General features: G+C 40.9%; 1 protein-coding gene across 2 annotated transcripts in view; it reads left to right on the forward strand.

Moving 5' to 3' along the window:
* Positions 1–18,185, forward strand: part of LOC121951505 (dihydropyridine-sensitive L-type skeletal muscle calcium channel subunit alpha-1-like) — an 86,486-nt gene that overhangs the window by 55,708 nt on the left and 12,593 nt on the right. For both annotated transcript variants that reach the window (XM_042497856.1, XM_042497865.1), the window contains exons 17-20: positions 4,783–4,879; positions 8,375–8,477; positions 14,449–14,550; positions 17,239–17,369. In XM_042497856.1, coding sequence (XP_042353790.1) covers positions 4,783–4,879; positions 8,375–8,477; positions 14,449–14,550; positions 17,239–17,369 — 433 coding nt within the window. The remainder of the gene's footprint in view (positions 1–4,782; positions 4,880–8,374; positions 8,478–14,448; positions 14,551–17,238; positions 17,370–18,185) is intronic.

Consider the following 18,185-nt stretch of genomic DNA (forward strand, 5'->3'; position numbering starts at 1 on the left):
TGCTTTATGTGTGCATGCACAAATTGAAACCCGTGCTTTCCAGCAGCAGCAGCCTCTGCAGAAAACAGTCCAGACAAGTTTCAAGGTCTAGTTCCAAGTGAACCTTATGAACTTCATTTCTTCCCCCTGACCATGTTAGCTTTATAGGGATGGTGTTTAGCGACTGGAATTGACTCACAGAAGAAGGCTTTTAACCACAAATAGGAAGGGTAAGACACAATCTGTGGTAAATGTAAGACGGGGAGTTTGTCTGTTGCTCCATCCATGTTGTACAGTGATAGAAGTTACACTCCTGGAATGGTTGGCTTCAGAAGATTAATTTGAGGTGTCGTTTGTGTGGATAGTGTAAAGTAAAAGTCATAGGCAGTGGTGTTATGTAATCATGCACAGTATTTTGAGAGAGCATGCTTGTTGCCTATATGCTTACTAGGTTGAGAACAGTATGATTGTAATGTGGTTTGGGTAAACATGTAAACATAATTTTTTATTTTTTTTTATCTTGACCCTCCCTGTAGCTTAAAATGTTTTTCTGAATCAATCACCCTCCCCCCACAATAAATAATGTTTATTGATGAAAGATGGGAAAAAAAAAATCGCACCCCAGCCAACCTCTGATAAATAGAGTACAGTCCATTAGCAGCTGTAGAGATGGTCCCTCAGTCAGCGGCAGTAGCAGTTTGAATACAGCCAGCACAGATCTCATCTCCCCGGGTTAAACCAGCATTGCCGTCTGTGACAGCCCTTGCTGTGTGAGCAGGTTAGCTCTGAGTTCAGCTGCTACAGCTAGTCTGTCTGCACATCTCCCGAGGTGCAGGCTGCTCTCCTCACTACAAAAGTTTCTCACACAAGCTAGGAGTGAAGAAGAGTTGAACTGGAACATAAAAATTAATTATTTTAATTTTCTCCTTTCAACACGAAAATCTGTCAGTGACCATGTACGCAGAACATCAATACATCAAGCTCTTATTTTGGTACCTCTGCCAAGCACCAATGTGAATTTGCATATTAGCTAAATATTTAGAATCGTGACGTGAAGATTTAAGATTTCGATTTCGATTTAATATATAACATTTAGATTTAATATTTATCATTTATATATAATATTAAATATTTTTATTTTACAGTGACATTATCTTGAACATATTAATTGAGGAAAAAATAAATCTGAGAAAGTTCACAATTATTACCTTAAATGTGATTAAAAAGTGACTTTAAAAATTTCATGCCTCTTTTTAAGCCCAGGGTAAGGGAAGTGGACAGAGGTCATATCTCCCAAGGGCTTTGAGTTAGGAGGCGGAGATAAATAGAGCTTGTACCATGGGGATCAAGGAGCATGCACTGCTAATTTCAGCCTCCTAACTCAAAGCCCTGGGAAGAAATGGTGTCTGTCCACTTTCCCTACCCCAGACCTAATATCAAGGATTTGGAAGTGGACTCTGTCAAGACCTTAGGCCTAACAATAAAGTATTGACTGTTTGTGTACTGCCAATACCTTACTGTCAGGCCTAGGGTATAGACAGTGGACAAGGATTATTAGTTGTAGCTGTTCAATATTATTTGACCATTAGCTTTGTTTTTACTTTTAAAGTTTTACAGTTTGAACAGGCTCAGTGGGATGTTCAGTGTGACAGCAGCATTCACGTTATGAAACTCCTTCAGAACCCTACCTCTGATACTTTTAGGCCCAGCTGTTTCTTCTGAGGTGATCTTTTGATATGTTTTACAAACCTCCTCAGCTGTTATGACTGTGGGCTGGCCACAGTCAAGTCGTTGCTTATTTAAGTTGCATTCAGCAGAGATAAGTCGGCAGGCTGAGGAGGCAGGAGGCTGGCTGGCTTCCCAGTGGTCTTCGGAGATGCCGACGTGAAGAGCAAACAAAGGAGAAGGCAGGCTGACACAGGAAAAATACTTTGAGGCCGTGAAGAACATCTAACACATAGTAGGTGTAGTACTCTGGTGAGGAATAGGTCTGAGACAGCAGCTTAAATACTCCACCAGTTCATCAGGAGATTGCCTGCACCTGGCCCAGCCTGCAGGGAAAGACCACACCCACACTCACACACACCCACTGAGTGCTTTCCAACACGATAACCCAACTGCAAGCATCCTCCACTAGGCTCCTCTCCTCACGTCTTAGTCCCTCCCACAGAGGATGTTGGCGGAGGAGTCGAAGAGGAGACGCGAGGAGAGAGGAGGGGAAGCTGCGAATTGGGAAATCCTCGGTCCCACAGCATCTGCCCAAAGCGACGTCGGTAACGGATGATGTGATGATCAGCTGATCAGCTGTCAGACTGACAGGGAGAGAAGAATCCTTTCAAATTAAATTCATATAGGGATTAGAGTTATAGTTATATATATATATATATAGTTATAAAGTGACAGAGCAGGATTCAGAGTAATTTATTAATAATTATATATACACACAACAACAATATTGTGCCACCTCCACCTCCAGCCGCAGCTTCAATCATCAGCTGCTGGGCTTTGTTATTCTGCATCTGAGCAGGAACATCTTTTCAAGTCCTACATATTCAGATTCATTTCTCCGGTCATGATGTCCAGCAGACATATTTCCCTCTCCACATACGAAGGTCTAACAGCGTGTTTTAATATCAAGGAAGCGTTTCTATGTCCACACTGAGTAGGCAATATTAAATATACACATAGACAAACCTCTGTAGGATATCAGCTGTGCACACGAGATCATACTGGAGATGTAATCACACAAAAGACAGTGATAAGTTGTTGTCATCGTGCAGATGTACTGTGTAGACACACATAGCTTCAGTGTGTGCGGTTCGGGTTCTGTAACGGGTGTGTTTAGGACCCAGATGCAGCACACGAAAACGCTCTGGCAGTCGGTAATAACTTTTATTAATACCAACACAAGTAATGTTCAGCTTACAGACTGTGAGTTCGTTCTTCGGGCGGTGAGCCCTAGCAATGTCTCTGGGTTTCCCACAAAGCGAAGAAACGAAGCCTGTACCCACTGTGGCTAGTGAAGAGGAAGCCCCGTAGCACCACGAGCCGACAACACGTGTTGGAGCGTTGTCGAGGGTCGAGCTGAAGAATGGTCGGGAGCAGGCAAGGGTTCGGTCACCAGGAAGTCCGTCCGCGGAGGTAACAGCACCGACAGGGATCAGGCAGAAGAAATGTCAAACCGAACAGAAAAGTCTTTACCAGCAGAGCCATCAGTTTTCCGGAACGCCGAAACAGAGCACATGTTCGGGGACAGAAGGCAGGTATGTTCATGGGGAGTCAGGCGAGGAGACCAGGTCGGGAACAGGCAGAGTCGGCAACGGATGATCTGGCAGGTAAGCGCTGGAAAGACGTGCATAATGCAGAGGACGATCTGGCAATGAGTGAACGGGCTGGAGTGTCTTAAATACTGGGTAGATTGGTGATGAGCTGCAGCTGTGGGGAGAGCAGGCTGCAGCAGTGGGCGTGGTTTGCAGGTAGAGCAGAGCAGAGGAAGGTGAGTGGAAAACTACTGGCAGCGGGGGGAGGAGGAAGAATGCAGGAACCATGACAGGTTCAGGTCATTGATTAATGCACGTAAACAGGTCTGCCAGTAGACTAGTTCCAATAAAGGGCGGCCTGACCCACACATCATTTATTGCCCTGACAAAGAATGCCTAAGTGAAATAAGCTGCTGATTTGCGTGATGCCAAAACACTTAGAATTAAAATATCCAAAAACTTCTTCTCTGTTCGTTTTATCACACAGTTAAACGGCGCATTAAATCAGGCCTACATTTCGTCATGTGACATGTTCTACGATATTATAGATCTCTTTAGTGACTCCGCAGAATGCGCGCTGAGAGAATAAACTGTGAGAGTAAATAAGATGCGTGAGGAGGTGCATCAAATATATGACACAATGCAAATGAGGAATCTCCGTGACCCTTGGCAAGCTCCCTAGTCTCGCCACTCGATGAAGGACTTCTATGTGGGATACACCAGTGTATCCTCTCTCTGGGCTCCTCCACCAATCTGCCATAAAATGATGCTGTAATTTATGCCCAAAGACAAGATTTTGGAATGTCCAATTGAAATTAAATTTAGCACATGTGTCCAGCTCAATGTGCTCCACAATAAATTCTCCCGGACCATATAAGTTTGCTGTAATTTTGCTAGTAATTTAAAAAAAAAAACCAGTATGTGATATCTACTTTTTCTATTCAGACTCGATCAGTATCAAATTTGTTATACAACACTGTGGGCCTGAGACACATTTCTCTTAAAAATCATAAGATTGTTTAAAAAACACAGTGGCCATTGATCAAAGATGATTTGCAAAGGTCAGGGCTTAGCAGGAAAAAGCCATATCTCATTTTGTCTTATTCAATTTATCTTGCGAGCAATCCTGATTAAACTCAGACATCCAGCGGTGAAGTGTGTGATTGGCCTCACTCCTTCAGACAATTTTTAACATGCTATTAAAAAGACATGCAACACAAAAAACAAAACAAAAAAACAAAACTTTAACACTGTTGAAATCCTCACATAATGCTCTTAATCTTAACTATTTCAAATACATGTGTAGCCAAACCTAATACAATTGTGTAAATAATTAAGCACTGCTACCTTAAAAAGGTGATGTAATAATTGTTAGCCTGGTCCTGTTGATAAACACATCTAATTAACCTGTGGTAGGGTTTTACATCGGGATAATGTGCTTGTTTCTTACATTACTTCAATACAAATGTATATTAAGATAATTTTCTTAATATGAGAAATATCCTCTATCCATAAAGCCTTTATTTTGTGTTCTTTCTTACAGGGGACGTATTAAGCATCTTGATGTGGTGACACTCCTGCGAAGGATTCCTCCTCCCCTGGGTTTTGGAAAATTTTGTCCTCATCGTGTCGCCTGCAAGGTAAGATGTTCAGCCTGATTTCTGGTGACCGACAGCAATCCTAATATAACCAAGTATTTTGCACTTCAGTTAGATGATTGTAAATTAGGAAAAAGCCTCTATGGTATGTGGTTCTCCCAGTTCAGTTGTTCATGGTGAAATATCAATGCAGTACTCTCCATAGTGTTCTGAGTGCAAGATTAAATTACATAGTAGACAGGCCTTTGTGTTTTAAAGATGGAGCGATTATTAAAAAAGGCAGTGTTTTGCATTGCTTTCAAAAAATCTGTATTTATTTTAGTATGTTAGAAAATACTAAAAGCATATTAACAATCTACATACTTGACAGCGCACACACGCGCATACACACACACACAAACACACACACACACACACACACACACACACACACACGCCCACCAGTACTGGGAATCTTTGTGCACAGGAATACTGAAAAACATGTTTGCCAAATCAGTGATGGGAAACACTGAGTGGATTTGAAATGAACTAGATCTGGATGAACAGAGACATTAACTGCCGTAAATGTTGGACAAAACGCCACTGCGTTGTCTGGCCTGTATCATGAATTTTCTTTAGCAGAAATGGGTGATTGCACAGGGTAGCCATCACAGGGAACAATAACTCCAGCCTGTAACAGAGAATCATAAATAGGTCAAATACGTTTGAGCGCTTTGCATTTAAATGGCTATTGTTTCATGCATGAATCAGACTTTGGGTGAATCACCAGGGGTGTCGCACATTTCATCAGGTCAACATCATATCTACAGTAATTCAGACGGCACCTCAAAAGATTCAGCCATGTCGACCATTATTTCTTGAACCATGGTGTGTTTCGTATTCACAATAGGAATGAGCTCAGTTGTTCTCTTAACTAAGGCAGTGAATACGTCACCCCTTTTTGCTGTGTAGCATTGTGTGATCCCAATCTGTGGGACTGAAGTCAGTCAGCTGCATCTGATTGTGGAGCCATATTTCAAAAACCTTTCACTGCCATCCAGCAGGCTTGGCCAGCAACACATGTTTGAGCTTTGAAAAAACAGGACAACATACAGGTCCGGATTTTAATTTTTTTTTTTTTTTAAAGTATGTCTCTTTTATCCTCACTCAACCCTCCACAGGGATCCCTCTTTACTTCTTCAGTTGAACACATCACTTTCTCAGTCACAGAAAATTTGATTTTTCAAATTTCATAGTCTAATTTACATGTTTTTATTCCAAGAGAAATTGACAGTGTTAAATAAGGTCTTAATAAGGTCCTGTCTAGGGGGACTTAGGGGCAGTCCAGAGGACTTTCAGTTTGCACTCTCTGTAGCTTGTTGAGTCCATTGACCACACAAATGACCAACTTGATTACCTAACCCAGATAATCCAGCTGCTGTTAAGAAGGTAGGTCATCCTTTATTTTCTCAGCTAACCCCTGATGATAGGCAGAGAGAAAGGAAGCAGTTGCTCTCTGACAAAGTGGATGCTGAATAACACTTGTCCTCTCACCAATGAATTTGGATGGCTGGACTTCAGTAGCCAACTCATGCTGATTTTTTTTTTCTGCAAGTCTCCTCACCATAGTAAGGTTGACAAAGACACACCGTCACCCAGTGAACAACCCATATTCTTTTTGTTGGTTTGACAAGATACTTTACAATCACACAATTTTCCTAGGACATTGTACCGACTCTACCGCAACAATGGAAACTCGGACATTGATTAAGTTTTTGATAATAACAACCAGCTAGCTGTGTGCTAAGCAATTTACCATCTTTAATACTCTAACCTGCAAAATTAACACTACAACAGCAAAACAACATGGGAAAGCTTTGAGCTTTTGAGCTTGTTCTTTGAGTATAGTCAGCTACATTGTTTTCATACAACGTGTTGAAGCTCTGATGATGACCAAGTTAAACTGTTACCAATTAAGACACAGTTGTACAGTTTCACCATTTACTGTCACATATCCTCACTAAACTTCTGGTAATAACTTACAAAAGACAATTCAACAATATTCAACATGTCTTCTCAACTCAGTATCACAATGTGCATAGTTTTAAATATGAATTGCTTTACGTATTAATTATTATTACTTTATTGCACTGCAGCCTGTGTACACTAGCCTTCACTCAAACACAATTGTAAATAAACCTGTTTTTTTTTTAAAACTATAACATACTTTTTTACCAAATCGTCTGTAATATATGATATTTAAGATAAATAAGTGAACTTAGGTTATTGCCTTCATGATGCTTCCTACAGTGCATGCAACTGTCTGTGTTGTTTTTCTGCCATTAACTAAAACATTCATATTCTCTCCAGGGATAATGGGAATTCATCTTTGGGGTTGAGAGTAAGTTACTGGCCCTAGCAGAGGAGTTTAAATATCTTTTTATTAGTGTGGTTATTAAAAAGCGCAAGATGGACAGGCAGATGTGTGTGGCATAAGCAGCCCTTGGGTGTTGTGCTGGTTTGTTGTGTTGGAAGAGGAGCTGAGCCACAAAGCAAAATTCTCGTTTTACTAGTTAACCTACATTCTGACCCTCCCCCATTGTGAAGAGCTTTGGGTGGTGACCAAAAGAATGACATTGTGGATGCAAGCGCTCAAAATGAGTTTCCTACACTGGCTGACCAAAGCCCCAGAGTTAACTTGAGAAGCTCAGATATTAGAAAACTGAGGAAAACAGAGGGCTGCTTCTCTATCACATTAAAGGGGCCAGCAAAGATAGTTTGGGCAATTAATGTGGATCCTTTCTGAGCATATCCAATTCGAGGGAGGCATGGGGTAGACCTGGGACATACTGTAGGAATTATATCCCATCTCCATTTCAAAATGGCTTTTTATGGTTTTATTTATTTATTTTGTGTACCATTGGTGCACACACAGTATTGTGTGTTGCCTAAATGAGTTTTTCAGTGCTGACAAATAAATTCCCTATTGGGGATTAATAAGGTTTTCTTATTTAAACTGGCTAGGGAATGCCTGGGGATACCCCAGTAGGAGCTGGAAAATATTGATGGGGAGACAGTCTTTAAGAATATCTTGCTTTACCTGCTGCCCGTGAGACCCTGCACCATGTGGATAGTGATGGATGGATGGATGGATGAATGAATGAAAAAAAAATCAGATTGGAATTGTCCAAATTCACAGATCTGTGGATAGGTTTATTACTTTTCAAGTCTGTCATGGTCAGATGCCCATGTGAACATTGAATCATGTTCTGTTTCTGTTCATGATGACCATTAAAAGGATGTCGCGTACTTTCAGTGTAAGTGATAGACTTAAAAAATTGAAGCCCTGTCCTTAAAAGATGAAAATTTTAATAGAAATTGGATGCAGAATATTTTGTAAAAACTGAAAAAAGGAAAATAACTTTAAACTGAAAATAAGAAAATGCATATATAAATTTAAGTATTTATTTGACATTGCTTTTGTTGGTAAGTCATTTATAAAACCGGATATGATTAATATTTCCACAATGTCTTGCATGTGTGTGTTTGTTTTTACAGAGGTTGGTCTCCATGAACATGCCTCTCAACAGTGATGGAACAGTCACCTTCAACGCTACATTGTTTGCCCTGGTTAGAACTGCACTGAAAATAAAGACAGAAGGTTTGTGTTATAAACATTGTAGCATATTTACAGTATGTTTAAATTCAATTAGATACAAAGACCCAGGGACAATGTCAAAAAACAACTGCCTATGCTTTACACGCTGATAAAATCAAATATAGATGTTAGACCTCTTTTCATTGACTGCCATTACGGTGATGAAATGCACGTGATGGGATGACTTCATGATGGGATGATTTCATGATGGGATGATGCAGACTGTTATCATGTTATCAACAAGTGCGCATGTGGTGGGATAAAGCACGGTCCCTACATTTACACAACAGACTGTCACGATGATTGGGATTAGGCAACAAAGTCACAGATGATTAGGTTTAGGCAAAAGAGGCACATGGTAAGGTGTAGAAAAAACACACATCCACACAGGAAACAAATTCTGAACTCCTGCAAATAGTAAATGGCAAATGGACTATACTTGTATAGCCCTTTTTTTGTCTTATTGACCACTCAAAGCGCTTTAACACTACATGTCACATTCACCCATTCACACACACATTCACACTCTGGTGGAGGCTACCTTACAAGGTGCCACCTGCTACTCAGTAATCATTCACACACACTCACACTCCGATGATGCAGTATTGGGAGCAATTTGGGGTTCAGTATCTTGCTCAAGGTGGAGCTGGGAATTGAACCGCTGACCTTCTGGTTAGAGGACAGCCTGCTCTACCTCTGAGCCACAGCCACGAGAAAGTTGGTTGTTTGTTTGCGCCCTATGAGCGCTCAAGCTCCCTATATTATGTGGTTAACGGCAGCGTTATTACCTGACACTGTCCTTCAGCATTTCAGTTGCACATGACTGGTTTTGTCTGGTCACGTTGTAAAGTCTGTGTGTGTTGCATGTAGACATGCCGCCATCCAGCTATCCGCCAGCATAGAATAACAGCGCCACAGTTCTGTTCTACCGCATTATCATGTGACCCGCCCGAACATGTTGCATGTGAATGCAAAAGCTGGCTTTGCCGTCACACTTGTACACCAAAAGTACTGACAGAGCGGTGCTATTTGACAAGTTTGAAGTGAGAATGGGTTGGACTTTTTAACTAGTACAGGGTTTTTTACAGACTGACAAGTGTCCCTGCTTAGACAGAATCAACCTGGCCTGTCCCACGCCAAAACACCCATCACATGTATTGTGGGATATGAAGAGCAAGTGTAATGATTTTTTTTTTCATGAAACCTGATGTATCTCAACCAAATCAACCAACCCAATTCTCAGGTTCATCCATCAAATGTGTGAAAAGCTCTGCAGACTGGAATTTCTAAATGTAATTAACATATTTAATGACTCATATGAACAACCCACGGGGTTTGGTCCGTGGGCGGGGGCCCTTCTGTGCGGATTTTGCATGTTTTCCCCATGTCTGCATGGGTTCTCTCCGGGGTCTCCTGCTTCTTCCCACATTCCAAAGACATGCAGATCAGGTTGACTGTGAGCGTAAAAGGTTGTCTGTCCAGATGTGTTGCTGACGAGGAGGCCCGACACAGGGGCCACAAGTTCCTCTGATTCACTCGTTCGCGGAGACAAGGAGAGCAGGGTCTGCGGTGATTGAACACGACATTTGAGCCCGCAACCAGTTCCAAATAGGCAGCAACAGGGTCCTGGGAATGTCGAGAGACACACAGGCAAGGCCCAGCTCCATATCCACCACAATCAAGACGTACCAACCAGGCCCTCAGCCTCACAAGACAGCCGCTACGCTTTCCCCGGCGTCAGTGCCATTTTCGCCGCAGGAGTCGCGCTGGAGTGCGGCGCAGTTAAACCTTACGCTTCTGCTTGCAGGTGTTGAGATATTAACTCCTCCACTGCTGCTCACTTCTCGGCTGCTTTCGGACAGATCTGTGTCATTCCTGAATCAGTGTATGAGGATATAGAGGCCCTCAACTCATGGTTTCTTGACACCTGTCAAACTGCCATAGACCTTGCGGCTCCATTAAAAACCAGACTGCATAAAACTATGTCAGAGCCCTGGCTAAATAAAACAACCCGTGCTGCCAGACAGGAATGTAGAAGAGCTGAGTGAAAGTGGAAAAAGGATGAATTGCAAGTGTCTTTTCAAATGTTGAGGGATTGCTGGCATCACTACCAGTACATTGTAAAAGAGGCTAAAAGAAGATATTTTTCTGATATTGTTCTGCTGAACTGCCACAAGCCCCGTGTGTTGTTTAAAGTTATCAACTCTGCTCTAAATGCACCACAGACTGTTGGAATTGAGGCCTCCCCTGCTGTGTGTGAAAATTTCACTTTTTCATTGATAAAGTCTCTTTTTACCAGAGCACTTACTTCACCTCCTGCCATTGACCCTTCAGTCTCTGTCCCCTGCTCTACTAAATTGGACACATTTGAACCTTTGACCCTGCCCTTCGTTCGGGAGATTGTTGACCATTTGAAGCTCTGAGGTTCTCCTGATGATACTATCCCTCCCCGACTTTTTAAGGAGGTTTTCCAGACTGTTGGTCCATTTTTTCTTGCAGTTATTAATAGCAGTCCTCTGTCCGCTGGAGTGGTCCCTATTAATTTTAAACATGCCGTTGTGCAACCTTTGTCAAAGAAACCTGGGCTGGATCCTACTTTTATGACAAATTTCAGGGCTATCTCTAAACTGCCGTTCCTTTCTGAAATCTAAGAAAAAATTGTCTATTCTCAGCTCATGGACTTTTTAAATGAACAAATTATTCTTGAGATTTTCCAATCTGGTTTTAAAACACTGCACAACACCAAATCAGCGCTTTTAAGAGTTTTTAATGACAACTATTTAGTTACCGGCTCTGGTCTCTGTCCTTGCACTTTTAGTGCATGACTGCAGTGTTTGCAGGCGGCATGGTGGCGTCGTGGTTAGCACTGTTGCCTGGTTCGAAACCCAGTTGGAACGGGGTTCAGTCCATGGGCGGGGGCCCTTCTGTGCGGAGTTTGCATGTTCTCCTAGTGTCTGCGTGGGTTCTCTCCGGGGTCTCCGGCTTCCTCCCACAGTCCAAAGACATGCAGCTCAGGTTAATTGGTGACTCTAAATTGCCCTTAGGTGTGACTGTGAGCGTGTATGGTTGTCTGTCTATGTGTGTCGGCCCTGCGATAGTCTTGCGACCTGTCCAGGGTGTACCCCGCCTTCTGCCTGATGACAGCTGGGATTGGCTCCAGCCCCTCCACGACCCTTATGAAGACAAGCAGTTAAGGGAAAATGACTGACTGCAGCGTTTGATTCTGTGGACCATTAAATCCTGATTGCTCGTTTGGAGCAGTGGGTGGGCATCAGTGGCACAGCACTTGATGACTCTGTGTCTTCCACTGCTTCCCTCTCATGTGGGGTACCACAGGGCTATGTGCTTGGCCCTTTTTTATTTTCCCTCTATCTACTCCCACTTGGTTCAATTCTCAGTAAACACGGCATCCCTTTTCATTGCTATGCTGATGAGTCAAGTCAAGTCAAGTCAGTTTTATTTATATAGCCCATTATCACAAAACATGGTTTGCCTCAGAGGGCTTTACACTGTACGACATCCCTCTGCCCTTAGACCCTCACATCACCCAAGGAAAAACTCCCCAAAAAGAACCCCTGTAACGGGGAAAAAAAAAAAGAGGAAGAAACCTCAGGAAGAGCGGTAGAGGATAGTGAGGGATCCCTCTTCCAGGACGGACAGATGAGCAATAGATGTCGTAAATAGCAAATGAAATACAATCATGGCAAAAAAGGAAAGAGAAAGAGAGAGGGGGAGAGCGGGTGGGGGGGCACAGCAATAATAGAAACAGATGCATGTCATATTACAAATTCATCCATTCACTGAGCAGAGGACCAGCAACTGTTCACACTCCACAGTGTGACAGTGATGACAGTCATATCTATGGACCCCCTATGTCAGACTCCTGTGTCAAGCAACTCCTAGAGTGTCTACATGACATTAAAGCCTGGGTGTCTCTAAATTTTATGAATTTTAATGAAAAAAAGACAGAAGTCATGGTCTTTGGTGGCACGTCTGTGCCCCCCCTAGTTAATCTGGGTTCCTTGGCACAGTATCAAAAGCCAGTTGTGAACAATCTTGGGGTTAAAGTGGATGCAATACTTAAATTTGACAGCCAAATTAAAGCTGTGGTGAGGTCAAGCTTTTTCCTGTTGAGGCAGCTGGCAAAAATTAAACCAGTCCTTCAGAGACAGCAGTTTGAGACAGTGATCCACGCTTTTGTGACCACTTACTGCAACACACTTTATATGGGGGTTAGTGGGTCCTCCATTGCTCGTCTTCATCTAGTTCAAAATGCTGCTGCACGTCTTTTAACTGGCACAAGAAAGTATGAGCACATTTCACCTATTTTAGATTCACTCCACTGGTTGCCCGTCCATTTTAGGATTCATTTTAAAATTATTTTATTTGCTTTTAAGCCGTGAATGGCCTTGCTCCACCCTATCTCTCTGAGCTGCTGCACCCCTACACTCCTAGCTGCTCTCTCAGGTCAGCTGACCAGCTGCTCCTGACAGTGCCTAAAGCTAGGCTTAAGCTCAGAGGGGAGCGAGCATTTGCTGTTGCAGCTCCAAAACTGTGAAACGGATTGCCGCTGCATGTTACACAGACCTCCTTTCTGTCTCATTTAAATCTCTTCTTAAAACCCACCTATTTTTATTATTATCTTGTGCGGGCAGTGCACTTTATTTATTTTATTTTATTTTTATGTATTTTATGTGATTTTATTTGTGTTTTTAGCTTATTTTATTTGATTTTGTCTGATTTTATTTTATCCTATTGTGTTTTTATTGTGCTTTTTACCTTGCTGTGCAGCACTTTGAAAATCTTGTGTTTGTTAAAATCATGCTATATAAATAAAGTGGATTGGATTGGATAGGATACCCCGCCTTCCGCCCGATGACAACTGGGATTTGCTCCAGCCCTGACACGACCCTTGCGAGGACAAAAATGTAAAATGAATGAATACATGAATGAATGAATGAATGAATGAATGAAGGAATGAATGAATGAACAACCCAGTGCTACCACAGTCTTTATTTAGGATCCTTGTGGCCTGAGGTTAGAAGCTTTTCATGAGCCTCGCAGTCCTGGCCTGGGATATCCAGTACCTCCTTCCTGATCTGAACACAGAGAAAAGGAAAGTATCCAAGTGGTTTCTTTTTTTTGGGATTAGAGATGTGACAGCTCAAGCGTGAAAGAGGGAGATAGAGAAGTGATGACATGCAAAAATAGGCCACAGGTGGCAGTCATACCTGCAGCCACTGTGGTGAGGACACAGGCTCTGTACATCGGGCATGTGCCAAACCAGGTAAAGTACTGAGCAGCCAAGTGGTTGGAATCTGTAATAATTCTCCTGGACTTTTTTATGGATCATATGGTGTAAACATCCTTTATGCAGGGTAAAGCAGCACCTGTAATGTGTTCAGCTGAACAAACCACTGTTTGCACAGCCCTGAAGTCATTTTAGCGCTGTATCAGTATTTGTCAGTGATGTTCCCATCCGGACTCTCAGGAGAGCAAATTCCTTAGTATTTGAGGTGAATACCAAAAATTTTTAGGTGTCTAAGATAAATTGTGTTTTATAGATAGAATTGAATATGATATTGCCAGTCTGCCATTTTCTCCTCTGCTCAAAAAACTCTCAAGCCCCTTTAAAGTCCTCCACCCTACTCCTAAAAGTTGTTCACCATAGAAGGTCTCTTCAGATGACTCTGCAGGAGTCATGGGCATTTATGAGCTTCGGCTACGATTGACTTTGATGGCAAAACAACATTTTTTTAAACAAAGTTTACAAAACAAAATTACATTTGTCCTTTATCCTGCTACATCTTTGAAGTTGAAAGATGAGTTAATTAAAATCAGTAGCTGCTATGAAAATTCCATCTGTTTAATTGGGCATGTTGCTGCTGGTGGTGGCATCATTCAATTCCTGCAGTGATTTATCTTGAATTTCAGTGATGCATTTTGTCTTATTGTATTTTTTTCCTTTGGTTAGGTAATTTTGAACAAGCCAACGAGGAACTGAGAGGAATTATCAAGAAGATTTGGAAGCGTACCAGTATGAAACTTCTGGATCAAGTCATCCCACCTATAGGAGGTCAGCTTTCATGAGGCCTATGAAAAAAAAGACAATCATCAGAAGGCACATACACAGCCATTAATTTGCAAATGTTTGGCAATAATAATATGCACAAACATGACAAAATAAACCTGCACAGTTCCTGTGCTTCTCAGGGTTCTAAACTATCAGAAACTGCAACTCCACAACAGTTTCAGGCAGTTTCCTGAAGCTGTCTGTGTTGCCTTCAAAGTGCTGTGAACAGTCATTTACCTGAACCTCCACTGCATTTTACAGTGTTTTTATGAACAAAAAAAACCCACTTTCATGCAGTGTCAGATCATGTCACTCAGTACTTTTGTCATTAATGTTGTAAGGAATGCTTGGAGGAAATACTCATGGGGGGACTTTTTCATTTCCGAAAATACTGTGAACCAGCAAGACTTGATAGAAACTCTGTTTACAGTATGTAAGACCGAGCACAATTTACTTAATCAATGCCTCCTAAGGATTCTTTTTTTTTTCTTTTTTGTCCCAATGTTTTATGTATGGAAAATCATTTGTTGTCAAAACGGAAAGTTCATACAGCATTAGATCAGTTTCCTTAGACTGGGACAGAAGACTTAGAACAACAAATATGAAACACGAAATCTCTGTGCTGTTTTCTCTTCTCTAGATCCATCTATGGATGAGTTACATTTAGATATGTGATCCTTGCGGATGCTATGATAAAACAGTTCACAAGTTATGATCAATTCAGTTGGCCCTTGTTGTTATTAAGTTTTCCTAGTATGAGATTGGGAAATTTAGCCTATTTAAATAGTATAAAAATATAAGTCACACAGCTAGAAATGGAATTGACTCTCTCCATACTGTAGGCTTATATCCAAGGAGTGAGGCTTGATGTGCCTAGTCTGGAAAACAATAAGCAAAAAAAAAAAAAAAATGTGAGAATGGGAAAGTTTATTTATCACTTCAACCATCCAGCATGAAGGGTTAAATACTGTGGATTCAAACATTTTATATTGATAAAATCAGCATGCATTTCTCTATCATTGTTTTGTTCTTTTTATTGTTGGTACTCTCCATGATGATTCTATTTGATTTTTAAATGAGCAGCTGTACTTAAACTCTTTTAGACCCCAGGTGGTTCAGTATGTTCTGTGTTGTCTTTTAATTATAATTTTCAGTTCTGGATTTCTAGATTGGTTTAGAATTCACAATTGTCATTTGGGTTGAAGAAAGAGCTTTCATTTCCTATGAATAATACAACGCTGCTGAATAATATGCTCCTTAGTTTCTCACCCTTCATTATATGCAGTCAATGTATAAAACCAGTGATTCAAATTCAGTTTTTTCACTCAGATTGAAATAGTTTCAATTTGCACAGATGACTCATTGCAGTTGCAAATGTCTTTCTTTGTTTTTCATTGACATGTAGTATAATTGTGCCCAATATGATGTAGTGGATGATGAGAACAACTCTTGATAAGCAGATATTCAAATGCCTACCCAAAACTGAAATTTCTTTTGGATACTCCATAGATGACCCTCAAGGTCAGCTAATGGATCTAAATTATGACAGATTTTATTGCCCATTCGACACTTTGAGTTAATTTACGACTCATTTTGGGCGAGGAGCTGTCAACTGAGGTCCTACAAAGACTCAAGGAGACATGAGGAGATCCATACATCATAGAAACTGACAATTTCTGCTTTTGTTGCGCAACTAACACGTGACATACCCACACATCTCCAGACTGTAATAGCACCACATAAACTGATTTTCGTAATCATTTCATTTCATTTCATTTCGTCACCCTCTGCCAGCAGCATGCTACACACTGAATGGAAAGACTCTTAATACAGACTTGCATTTTGATATGCATCTCCTTTATCTGTACCTTAATTATCCTTCCTTTACACTGTTGTGTGCAGATGCTATACAGTTTTGTAATCATGTGAATTGTGATTTGTGTAATTATGGGTTTTGTTGACAGTCCTTTGGTCATATTAAGTAATTTCATACTTTGTTATATTTCGATGCTAGTACTTGTATACCTTTACTGCAATAGGATCTTTAATAGCCTTTAATTATATATATGTTTCGACACCATAGTATTATACTTACTTATTTTTACATATATTTGTTATGTTTGTTAAAAGTGGTTGATACTGTTTTATGTAGTTAATGATCTGCCAAAGAATTATTTGGTTTTCTCATCAGTGTTTGATATCAATCAGCAGAGGAGACTGTCATGGTTTCAAATATTGAAGATTTGGCTCATAGTGAACTTTATCAACACTTTAGGAAGAAATTAGATCTAGACAGTTAAAACAGTGAGACTGGTAAAAGGGAGAAGTGCATTTTTCCTGCTTTGATGGTCAAGCACCACACCCCTTTGTCACAGGAGTTATAACCCCCGTGAAGTCAAAGGACTTTTGGCTTTTTGGGTTTTGTGTTTTTGGGCTTTTTAGGTTTTTGCTTTTACCTTTCTGAGCTTTTGCTTCTTCTCACCCTAACTAATTGTTGATTAATTAATGAATCCCCTATTTAAACTGCTACAATGAAATTTATCACACCTAGCACACCTCAGTAACTTGAGGTAGAGCTTGAAGAGTCAGAGGTGTTCTAAAATTGCCAGTGTACAGCAGATTTAACCCTTTTAAATGCTCATCTTATTTGAAAGCATTCTATGCGTCACATGCTTTTCTTTGTTTTAACAGATGATGAAGTGACAGTGGGAAAATTCTATGCCACTTTCCTGATCCAGGATTATTTCAGGAAATTGAAGAAGAGACAAGAGGAGTACTATGGTTACCGGCTCACCAAGAAAAGTGCTACCAATGAGATACAGGTGAGTAGTTATTTGTATGTGCAGTGAATTGATCTTTGTCAATCTAATTTATTTGATTCATGTGACTGCCATTCAAAATAGTAAGTAAGGATAATGCTAATGCATTTGTTTAACATGAGATACTGATTTTACTTTTTAAATGTTTTTCAAGTGGTATTATAAGTTTAAAAACTTCTTGCCAGATTTGCATATGGATGAGAACATTTAAATATCCAGTTAAATACTAACTGCTTTATGTTGTATAATTTGTGGGAAAATAAGGGGATGGAGGACAGATTTATCGAGTTAGCACTGAGTTTCCCAACTTCAACATCTAAGACCAACATTAAAACCAAAACATAAACATCAAAGAACATGAGAAAGGTATGTGGGGTAAGACCTTGTCCTGAAAAACATTCACCAGATCCACTGAAAACAACCACTGACACCTGTAATGGCATATGGCTGAGACATTATAGAAACATTCACCAGAGACTGCTGCTGCTCCTTTAAAAAGCAGAGTTCAGAGTTGACTGAAGGGGATTCTGGGAGATGGAGTATGTGGGCTTGGTTGTAGTCTTTCTGCTGGTGGACTGTGGCTGCGTTCCAAAAGTCATTCAACATGCCCTTCTTCACGTCCTCTCAGCACTTGCCCTCGGGGGAATCCCCTCTGCCATTTTAAGGGCCGTTCCAGTAGTCTAAAAAATTTAAGTGCTGCATTGCAGCTATGAATGTGATGCAAAAAAATACATCCATGGTTAGGGGGCAGTAATAAATACAATTAAGGTTGCACCACAGAAGAAAGATAGGATGAATAAATAGGTAAATAAATTTAAA

This window comes from Plectropomus leopardus, chromosome 2 (assembly GCF_008729295.1).
Source record: "Plectropomus leopardus isolate mb chromosome 2, YSFRI_Pleo_2.0, whole genome shotgun sequence".
NCBI lineage: Eukaryota > Metazoa > Chordata > Actinopteri > Perciformes > Serranidae > Plectropomus > Plectropomus leopardus.